This window comes from Schistocerca piceifrons, chromosome 2, assembly GCF_021461385.2.
Source record: "Schistocerca piceifrons isolate TAMUIC-IGC-003096 chromosome 2, iqSchPice1.1, whole genome shotgun sequence".
Lineage (NCBI taxonomy): Eukaryota > Metazoa > Arthropoda > Insecta > Orthoptera > Acrididae > Schistocerca > Schistocerca piceifrons.
In genome coordinates, this window is record NC_060139.1 from 1,038,937,528 (window position 1) to 1,038,949,599 (window position 12,072).

The 12,072-nt window shown below is 37.6% G+C and overlaps 1 protein-coding gene across 1 annotated transcript in view; it reads right to left on the reverse strand.

Moving 5' to 3' along the window:
* The window catches only part of LOC124775700 (solute carrier organic anion transporter family member 5A1), a 438,784-nt gene that overhangs the window by 42,098 nt on the left and 384,614 nt on the right, over positions 1-12,072 (reverse strand). Inside the window, exon 7 of the mRNA XM_047250528.1 lies at positions 6,715-6,873. Within this exon, the coding sequence (XP_047106484.1) occupies positions 6,715-6,873 (159 nt within the window). The remainder of the gene's footprint in view (positions 1-6,714; positions 6,874-12,072) is intronic.

A 12,072-nucleotide genomic window follows, 5' to 3' on the forward strand; every position in this document is an offset into this window, starting at 1 on the left:
TGATAAATTCAAAAGTAAAATTTCGTCAACTGATCCAACTAAAAATTCTAAATAGTTCTGATCTGTGCTAAGTCAGCAAAAAGATAAAAAACAAAGCATCTAATTAGTTGCTCAGTGACCATAAAGCCACCAAAATGGAGATGACAGGCAGGACAAAATTCTGAATTACGTATTCCAAAAATGTTTCACTGCAGAGTATCATAGCACAGATCCTCCTTCAATCACTGCAAAAATATCAAAATGGTAGATACTGAGATAAGTGATCACAGAATAGAAAATCAGCTGATATCACTAAATACGGAGAGGCATCAGGACAAGATGAGATACTTTGGACCAAATGAGACACCCTTGAGATTATACAGAGATATTCAAAAGAACCTGCCTTTCCCCCCATCCCAACTCCAATTGCAGCTTGTTACATGTGACTGAAATAATGAAGATGTCCCAGTGATTGTGAAAAAGCACATAATTCATTCCTATTTCCCAGAAGGGTTACCAAATCAATGCAAATAATTTCAGGCTTTTATTGCTGACATCAGTCTGTTGTAGAATTATGGAACATGTTCTGCATTCACACACTATGATATTTCTTAATAATGAAAATGTCCTCCAAAAAAGACCAAAATGATTCTGTAAACAGGGACCTTGTGAAACAGTTTGCTTATTCATCCATGATATTCGGAGTGCTGTAGACAAAGGCGTGCAGCTTGATGCCACGTTCCTTGACTTCCAATAGGAATTTGAAATAGTTAGTCACTGTCATTTAGTGAACAATATACGAATTTACCGAGTACTGAACCCGATTAGTGACTTGATTCAGGACTTTATAAGAGATGACACTCACTCAATACGTTATTTTTAATGGGTTGAAACTGACAGATGCAAAGGTAATTTCTGGAGTATGCCAAAGTAGTGTTAGAGGACCTTCATTGTTTATAACACATATAAATGATCTAGTCAAACCTCAGAAGACTGTAGCAAAATGCAGGAAGGCCTGTGGAGGAACAATGCTTGGTGCAGGAATTAGCAGCTGATCCTGAACATAAATAAATGAAACATATTGCATATAAATAGGCAAAGAGATCCATTACTCTTTGATTACATTACTTTTGAAAACTCGCTGGAAGCTGTAACAACTGTAAAATTATGAGAGTGACCATCTGGAGCAACCTGAAGTGGAATGACCACATACAATCAGTTGTAGGAAAATCAAATGCCAAGATGAGATTGATTGGAAGAATCTTACCCAAATATAATTCATTCACAGAAGAAATAGTTTGTTTGTTTGTGTGTGTGTGTGTGTGTGTGTGTGTGTGTGTGTGTGTGTGTGTGAGAGAGAGAGAGAGAGAGAGAGAGAGAGAGAGAGAGAGAGAGAGAGAGAGAGAGATGCTGCATTTCCAAGAGTGTGAATTTCCTCCTACATACATTTTGTGAAATGTCCATGACAAGGAAATCTGATAAATCAGAGCTCATAGAGAAGTTTATCAACAGTCACTCTTCTCACGTACCATTCGCAGATGGAATCACGAAGAGAAAAAGTGACAGTGATACTTGAGGTAACCTAAATCACACACTGTAAGGTGACATGCGAAGTATAGTTGTAGATTTAGATGTAAAAACAATTTAGAGAAATTAAGAGAAATCTAAATCTGAAAGCTTGAAAGGGATATGCAGCCCACTCATTCTGAATATGAGTGCAGCTCCTTGACCAATGCGCAGTCTTACAATTACAGAAGGCTATGAGGTGGAGACATGGGAAACAAAAGGCTTGGAAACCATTAGAATGCTATAGCATATCACACACATATACATCACTTGACTTATTTTCTCCTTTCATAGGAGACTTTATGTGAAAATTACCCTTAAACTAAATGAATAAATAAGGCAATACTTTACATCATAAACAAAAGTCTCTTCTTACAAGAGAAATTATAGCCAAATGCCCTTCAGTTAAAAACATTTACACCTAAATGATTAAAACACCTGCCAAAATAAGAGTGGAGAGAACAAAAAAAGTATAGATTAAAAATGAATAAAGAAATCTACAGTGGCTCACTGCATCTTTGGTGAAGCTGTTCACATAACACGCAAAATCATTGTTTTATGGCACTAAATAATTAGAGTACACTCTAGCATTCCCATCAGCTGCATCCAAGATTAGAAGACAGGTCAGTTCAGCAATGCATATTTTAAGGCAGAATATCAACAAAAAATGTTTTACAGTCAACAGCCACTATACCCAAAAACCGAGTTTGTGGTCAAGCCCATAAACAGCCACTCTGAAAAGTGTGAATTACTTCACTGCTCTCTCAAACAATTAAAACAGCTACAGTTCACTACATCGTTAACTCCCAGTGGCTATCAATTGAAACTTTTTACTATATTTGGGCTGCTACAACTCATAAACAGAAAACTGTGACTCCTCATGCTCAGATGAAAACAATTTGGTCCCGTTAATATAGTTAGCAGCTGTTTCATAAGTGCTAACAATATTACAAAGTGCACATAAAACTTAAGCAACTAAAATTATTACTTTTCAAGATGCAAGTGAAGCTGAATTTCATGTGAGTTTGCACTAATTAATTTAAATATCATTAATGAAGATAATATTTATTATTAGTTCTGCAGTTACAGAATGTTTAAACTAAGTGAAAATGTTTCAGAAGCTCAAAGAAGAAAGATTTTGATGAAGTACCAAAAATTTGTCATATAAAGCACTACTCTAAGTGACTTCCTTTTACAAATAAGCTGACAAAATGGTCATCCACTGATTATTAATATAATTCACTTGTTTGACTTGTTAATCCAGATAATAAGGCCAGTGTCAAATGATTTTTTGACCATTTTATCAGCTTATGTGTACTTACAACAGAGACGACATTGTAATTAGGTGACATACTATGACTGCAACATCCTAAGAAGTAAGAAAAGAAAAATTTAGATTCATATTGGTAGAACATATACTAAACTAATGCAACTCAATAAAACATGGATACTGTTACAAGGGACATTCAGCAATTTACCTACAGATAATTACTATTTAGCATTTATCATAGAAGGGTGCATGTACCGCCCAACCAACAGTATCCCCCCCCCCTCGCCACCCCATTTGTGTGTGTGTGTGTGTGTGTGTGTGTGTGTGTGTGTGTGTGTGTTGTGTAAAATCCAGGATGGAATGTACCATATATCTATCATCTACAAGTGAGTGGTTGCCTTTTTGTGTATTAAAAATAGATATTTCAAGAATGGCATTTATACTGTCCCTTGAACTGTCAGCATGAATGTAAATGTTTTGTATCATCTACAAGATGGAATTTATAAAACCATTCAATAAAGTTTACATCAATTTTGTTTGATAGATGTTGTAATAACAATGCACTACAATGAGAAAATTGCTGCACTGCAGGTAATATTTTTGAATGTCCCATAAAACTGTATATCAAAACAGTGGCAAATTAGCGTTTGGGGAACACTTACAGAATGCATTCACTCACATTGACTTATCGTCTCTATTAAGTACAGAGTAATACTAGCATGTCTGACTTACACACATCTTCAGAGGACAACAGGAAAAAGTTATTTCACAATAGTCTGCAATTGAAACTGTTTCCAATTTATAATCCAACACTTACAATATCAAAAAGCATTAATGTGAATGAATTTTGAATGGGTACAAAAGTTTGGTCTCTGGGAAATTGTTTTTACTGCTATTATTTTTTTGGCTTGGGCAGGACTTGTTGAGTTGGGATTAACATTTCAGTAACTTGAGTGGTAGGGGTTAGCCATCAGCCAATCTGCCAATAACAGTTCTTTTTCAAGTACTACATGCCTGCTGTATTGCCTCTTTTGTAGATACATACAGAACCTCACCAAGCAGGCGGCTGTATACCATCAACATACCCCTACCTATTTCGGGTTATCTGAACTAGAGATATTCTACAGCCTAAGTACTCCTCTTTCTGGTAACTTCATTTACATCATCAGTAAAATGGTTGGCCACATGTGGCATGGAATACACAAGTGTTCTTCAAAGAATGGAGAGTGCTACTACTTCCCTGACATGCACTATTTATCTATCATGTGGTCTTTCAAACATCTTTGTGATATGATTTGTCAGCAGCTTGGACTTTCACACAAATCACATGGAGGATGATACCTCAGGAACATATTTACACGTTCTCTGTTTCTGTGTTATGATATTCAGAGGCTCAGTTGCACCATATAGGATGTCTCAAACCATACTGAGCTTGTAGAGTCAGAGATCAACAATTTCATAATCTTAATCACCTGTGAACTTCAAAGTTCATACATTGTTGTATATAGTTCCTTTTAGCAACACTTACCCTCCTCAGTTTTGCAATTTTCACAAATATTAGTGTATAACTGGAACAGCAGCAGCTAACGCACACCCTCCCTGTCCAAGGAGTGACCTTTCCGTGTACAGTGTAAGACGAACAAAAGCGACAAGTTTCCACACAGAGTATATAATTAATATAAGTATTAAATGAATAAGTAGTTTGTATTAACTGCTCCCCTCCATTAATATTTTCCAAAACCAGTCAATTACCTTTGAACTGTTGATATAAATGAAACATGATGTATGAGTAAGTGATTGCCTTGAGACTTTTTTCACACAAATTTTAAATGACAAAGATGTTGCTGTTCATAACTGCCCTTGTTGACATCATACCATTATGTCATCTTGTATTCTCTTTTTTTCTCTACATACACTATAGGAAAATGTGTTTCCAAGTACATGACAGAAATACTGCGAAAGCAATCATTTAAACTGATATTCAATGTCTTATCTATTTTCCATTATGACTGTCCAATGAGTACATAAGGCCTCCTGTCATGATTTCAATTGGTGAATGTAATTAATGTCATACGAATTCAAATCCTTGTTAAATAATGTTTATAAGAAATGAAACAAGTTACTTTTTATCTTACTGTTAAATATGAATCTACTACTTATTATTACTAATAGACAAAGCATAGCATTTAGGGAAATGGAAGGTTATGATAAGATAAATAAAAACATTAGCAGCATGATAGTTGTAAAATGTCAACTTTCATAGCTGGAATTGTCACAGTTACTAAAAAATTGCGGGCTAGTACACTATTATCGGATGAATTTATTGCTGAAACCCAATGTTTCATCCTCGTCTGCAGTCTGCACGGGACATCTTCAGAGGAGGGGAGGGGGGGGGGGGGGGAGGCTACAATCCCTATGAAGATTACCTCGACAGACATAAGTAAAGAAGATTTAAACATCCCCTTGACAGTAAGGTCACTAGATTAGACGCAGAGCACAAGCTCCGATAACGAAAGAACGAGGAAGGAAATTGGCCTTGACTTTTCGAAAGAACCTTCCCAGCAGTTACATTTAGGGAAATTATGGTAAACATAAATCTAGATGGTGGGATGGGAATTTGAACTATGGCCCACAGACAAGACGAGATGCTGGGTTCCAGCAAGAAATTTGCCCAACCACAGCATAACAGCCCAGATAATTTAATAAGTGTAACGTGATACTAACAGTTATTTAAAGAAAACAGAAGCCTCCAAAGATTTCCTCCTCCACGCCCCCCCCCTTTTCCGTATCCACGATGGAAACACGTACAAAAATGGTTCACGAAATCTTTAACTCCAAAGACATTTTATCAAAATCATATAATTTTTGTTTTATTTAAAAAAATGTATATTCATCATTATCTTAATAACTCTATTTTGTTCCTTCAGTCACCATTACTATGGCTATTTTCTTGATTGTGACTGACCTACTCACACATTTTATACTATGAAATGAGTATTGTTGTCCTAGAGAAGATGTGTGTACTCATACCTTTTCTTCAACATAGAACTGATGGGAAAAAATTGCTCTGTTACCATATGAACAATATTAAGAACTACTTGAAATAAAAGTGATGCTATATTCTTTGGAGAATTTCTAACTGAGCCTAATTTAGAATGAGGATGGATATCTAGCTAAATAGTAAAGCAAGAATATTAAGGAATGAAACTTTTATTAGCAGATACGTATTAACACTTACTTTCAGCAAGATTACTTTTTATTGCTTGTGTATGTCCAGAGTATGCACTTTAAGTTTGAATAAATACATACAGCAACTTAAAAAAAACTTTCATATCTCATTCCAGCACTCTTTCTGTTGTTATTCAGCAGTCACTTTTCCTGCCATAATACACGCCCTCTATACATTTACATTCCTATATACTAAATTGTCTAATCCACAAACTATGAAATACAGCAACTAATAGATGAGCTTGATGGTATAAAAATGGAATTAAATTAAAAGAAAGAAATCACAACAACAACAAAAACACAGACTTTCTAGTACTAGCATCAATCAAAATACAGGCACAAAGAACGGCAATTTTATCAGCTGAACATGAGAGTCAATCAAGTGAAACTAAAAAATGTTTCAGTGTACCAATACAATGTTTGCTTGACTCCTCTTATTTGTGTATTCATATATGGGATACAGCACCACTATAATGTTCCAACGCACATCAATAACTACAGGAGGAAATCATTATTTATACTGTATAATCATTTCTGCTTCTTTTCATTATAAACTTAGCATAACATTTGTGTTAAGTACACAAAGGGAATCATAAAATATGAGTTAATGTATACTACTTAGTTACATAAAATATGAAAGATGATGAACATAAAATGAGTGTTTACAATACCTGAAGATAATCTTCCAAGTCCCATGTCCTGTTCCCTCAAAGACACTCCCCTACAAATATTGTCTGAGCTTGAGTTGGCAAGCATCGTGCCCAGATTTGGTTCTGCTATAAAGTGTGGGACCATAAAAACCATGGAACCAATGCCCATGATAACAGAACCTGTGAAAAATTTTGTGTGTTACTGCCTCATAACATAAATTACACATATAGGATACTGAGAATACTAATATATTACTTAACAAGTGAAGATACAATGATCCCTTGAATCTATCCCAATCCTCTTCTAGAATTTTTGGTTAATCCTTTGGGATGCTTTCCTTTACTACTTGTAGGTACTGTATCCTGCTTTCTTCCTCCCTCAACTTCAATACCCTTATATGTCTTTCCTGGTTTTCTGTCCTTTTAATCCTACCAGCAAATGGTGGTCGCTATCCAAGGCCTCTGATGGCATTAACTTAATGCCAATGATGTTCCTATTCATCTCACTATTATACAGGAAGTAGTCAACTATTGATTTCCTCTTTAAGTCTTGAATGTACGATGTAATCTTGTGGCTCTCTCTTTTCCTGAACCAAGAGTTCACAACCAGAAAGCCATTCCTTTGACAGAACTCCAATAATCTATCACCTTCCTCATTTCGGCAGCCCCAACCCTCTGGTCGAAGCACACTTTCGCAGCCTTGTCTTCCTCTTGCAATGTGTGGGTTTAAATCTGCTATTACTATCACATTCTTCCTTCCCATCTGCTTCTGCATTTCCTCTTCAAACTCTTGCTTCTTCTCAGAAGTGCAAGCCACCTGCAGCACATACACTTGTATTGTCTCTATGGTCGTCCCCTTGAGTGATATTTTGATCTTCATCATCCTATCATTTATTCTTTGCACTTCCTCTTTTAATCCATCTCTTACTACTATTCCCACTCCATTTTTCCTTCCCTCCTCATTTCAACTCCAGTACATTCAGTAGCTTTTCCTCAATTCTCTCCTTCCTTCTCCTTTCCATCTCGTTTCAGCTAACCCTAATATGTCTAACTTTCTTCTTTCCATCAAGTCTACCATCTCCTCCACCTTTCAAATCAATGTTTGTATATTTAATGTTCCATATCTTAGTCCTTGTTTATAGCCAGTTCGTCGTCAATTAAATCCGTCCTTTCCGAGGTCCTTTCTGTTTTTGAAAGCAGAAATCGTAATCTACTACAGGCTTGCTGGGCCTATTGTAGCTTCACCAGCTATAGTAGCCATCACTTTTCAGGGTTCCTGTAGCACCTTCACAGCTACCGTAGCAGTCCCAGGGCATACACAGTACCCACTGTACCTCGCTCCTACAGACAATCCCCTACTTCATGCCGTTGCCCGTCTCCCACAACTTGGACAAGAGGTTGGACTTGTGGGAGATACCGATCCTGACGTGTGCATATGAAACCTGGGTTATGAAAGGAAGAGAGAAAAGCAAAGTACAAGCTAGTGAGATGAAATTCTTGAGGAACATAATTAGAGTGACAAAGATAAACAGGTTAAGAAATGAGAGGATCAGAGTGTTAATGAAAGTGGAACCATTACAGGAGGAGATAGAAAAATCAAGGCTGAGATGGTATGGGCACGTTAAGGGAGTGGATGAGAAGTGGATTCCCAGGAGGATACATGAGATGAAACTGGAAGGAAAGAGACCAAGAGCAAGAACAAGAGACAGATGGCTGAAAGGAGTGGAGGGATGCATCTAGAAGGAAGGAGAAGACTGGACCAAGGTGAAGACGGAGAGATGGTGGCAAGACAGAAGATGATGGAGACGCTTATGTTCCAAACAGACCCTGCCAGAGGGTGGACACTGCCCAAGATGATGGTGGTGGTGGTGGTGGTGGTGGTGGTGGTGAAGTGAAGATACAATGATAAATTAATGTTGTCACAAATTTGAAACAGACAACAAAATACATATTGAAAAAGAAAGTAACACAATACATAAAAAAATCAAATCAATGGCAGAAATAACACTTGTGTGTATATAAATGAATTCTATGAAAATTATGGTGAACAAGCTGACACTGACTTAGAGATCCCACAAGTAAATGGTCTACATGTATCTTCTATATTTTATAATTATTTCATGTGAATGCAACAGGAAACGTTGCAGCAAAAACTTGCCAGGGCAAATGGTAAGAATGAAATATATATATATCTCTCTCTCTCTCTCTCTCTCTCTCTCTCTCTCTCTCTCTCTCTCTCACACACACACACACACGCACATGCACACGCACACGCATTCACTTTTTTGTGGGCCAGTCAATGACTCAATGCTACCACTATCAAGACTAAAAATAAAAATAAAATTTTGTGAAAGAGGAAATTGTTAAAGTTACCAAGAGACAACACAGTTAGCTAGTACTTGCTGCTGATGATAAAAATCAGTGTCAGCTAACACAAATAAAAATTTTCATATAGACTCTGCTTCCTTGTCCAGGATTCAGAATGGATTTAAGTACTGTGGCGCGAAGATATAAAAAAGCTCAAGCCTAACATAAAGTCAGAAATTAGGAATCCCTACCAATTCAAAATAAAATTAAAAATATACTTTATTAGCCACACTTTCTACAAATTATCTGAATAGATCCAGGGACTGAAAAGTTCTGTTAATTACATGTAAAATAGCAGTATTTGTTATAAAGCTGTACAACAAGTAGTAATGAACTGTAAATAGGACTCAGCATTTACAGATTTTCATAAGTTTTCTGTGAAAATAAAACTGTAATCAAGTAAACATTAAGCTGCTAATAGCAGACAAACAGCAGCTTTATAGAGAAACTGAGGAGGCAGCAGTTTTTTTCCCAAATTTACTCAATTAAAAACTTTAAAATCAGTCTCCCTCCAACCATTATCCTCCTCCCCTTCCACCCATTCATCCTCCTGTAACCTTTCAGGAATTCCTCCTCAAAGTCCACATACCCAGCCCCATTGGTTGTCCCATTATGGCTGGGTAAACTGCTCCCACGCAACAAACTTCTGCTTTTGTTGACCAACACTTCCAAAATATTGCCCATAATCTCCCATCCTACATCCAAGACACCATTCACTTCCTTCACCATCTTTCCACAGCTCCTGTCTCATTACCTCCACACTTCTTGTCAATGTAGATGCAATGTCCCTATACACCAACATCCGCCTTTCCCAATGTCCTCCTCATACCAAACCCGCCACTTCTTTTCTACTCCTCCTAGCCAATCAATTCCTGACCCACGATTATTTCACTTTCAAAGTTTGAATCTATAAATAAATCCAAGGCACTACCATGGGTAATCACATGGTGCCATCCTGTAACAATTTGTTTATGGGCCATCTGGAGGAATCCTTCCAATCAGTCAACATCTAAAACCTGTTGTCTGGTTCAGATTCATGGGAGACATTTTCATGATCTGGACTCAAGGCAGGGACAGTCTTTGCTCTTTCCTCCCTAACCTCAACACCTATTCCCAAATCTGCTTCACCTGGCCCTTCACAACTCAACATGCCATCTTCCTAGAGGTTGATATCTACCTCTCAGATGGCTCTGTAAATACATCCCTTCATATCACACACACTAACAAAAACATTACCTTCACTTGGACAGCTGTCACCTGTTCCATGTCAAAAAGTCACTTGCATACAGCCTGGCCACCCATGGATGATACATCTGCAGCAGAAAGCAGGAGCCATCAAAACACACTGCTACCCTTACCGGAGCCTTTACTGACAAGATAGTATCCTATCAAACTCATCCACAAATCAATGTTCCATGCCACATGTTCCTCTTACACCAGTAAAACTGTTAACCATCTACCAGCCAGAACTCCTCCGATTTCCCTCCTGGCCTTGAGAAGCTCAACCACTTCCAGAGCTTCGACTACCTCTCATCACACAATGAGATGAGGAATATTCCACCCAAACTCCTACTCTCATCACCGAAAGTAGTGTTCCACAGGCCCCCCCTCTCTACAAGTATCCTTGTCCATCCCTACTCCTATGTTGCTCCAATCCTGCTCCTCAGGCGTCATTCCCTTGTGGTCAAGTCACAGCTTAGTCACAGGCATTTCCTACAATATAAAAAGGCAGGGCAATGTGTGAAAGCAGCCATGTCGTACATTAGCTATGCTACAATTACTGTGCACCATTCTCAACCACCAGTTGCCGAACGTGTTTAGCATAACAACACAAATGACTTCAACAGCTGCTTCACTACACAAGCTATTTGGCTCTTCTCTTCGGGCACTAGGTTTTCTGAAATATGAAGGTGGGAATTGTCTCTTCAGTATATCCTGTGCTCTCACAATCCTTCTGGCTTAAATCTCCACTAACCTGTTTCCCACTGTGGCAACTCCATAAAATACTCATTGACTGCAACTATCATTTCTTCATCTGTTGAAAATTTTTTCCCAGCAAGCCAAAATTTCAGGTTAGGGAACAGAAAGTAAACACTTGGGGATAAGTCTGGTCAATAGGGCGAAAGATGAACCAGTTCAAAGCTTAATTCATGCCCTTTAGCCTTTGTTATCACTGTGAGGGATTATGCACTAACCTGGTGAAAAATCACTCTGCGTGCTAACTTCGGTCATTTTTCAGCCAACACAAGTTTCATGTAATACAAAAATGAAGCATAATACGGTCCATTATTGTTCTGTCTTTTTCCAATTAATCTGTGAGGATTATTCCTTGGGAATCCAAAAAAAGCCATTACCTTACCAGCTGGAAAAATGGTCTTTGCCTTTTACAGTTCACTTTCACCAGCCTTGGTCCATTGTTCTGACTGCCGTTTTGACTCCGATGTGTAATTACGGATCCAATTACGGATCTAGGCTTCATAAACAGTCACAAATCAGTGCAAAAAGTCTTGCAGATTGTGATTAAACATCACCAGATATTGTGTTAAAGTGTTATGCCATATGTACTTTTGGCCAACTGTGAGCAATCGCGGCACCCACCTCACACACCTAGCCAAATCTCCATGCAGGATATTATCCACTTTCTAAGCTGAGATGCCTACAACCTCAGCAATCTTGTGAATTTTTGTTCAGTAGTCTTGCATTACCATACAACAGATTTTGTCAATGGTTTCCTTTGCGGTAACCTTAATTGGAAGGCGAGAGCACACATCATCTTCAGTGCTTGTCTAATCAAGTTTAAATTCATTAATCCAAATGTAAATCATCTTCAACGACACTGCAACATCTGCGTGAATGTCATCCAATTCTGTTTTGATTTGTGTGGCAGTCCCATCTTTCAAATATAAATGTTTAATAACAGCTCGAAACTTTGTCTTATACATTTTCAGTCACAATTGACACACTGACCGATTCAGACATCTGTCAACAATGGAATGTATGCTGTAAACCATT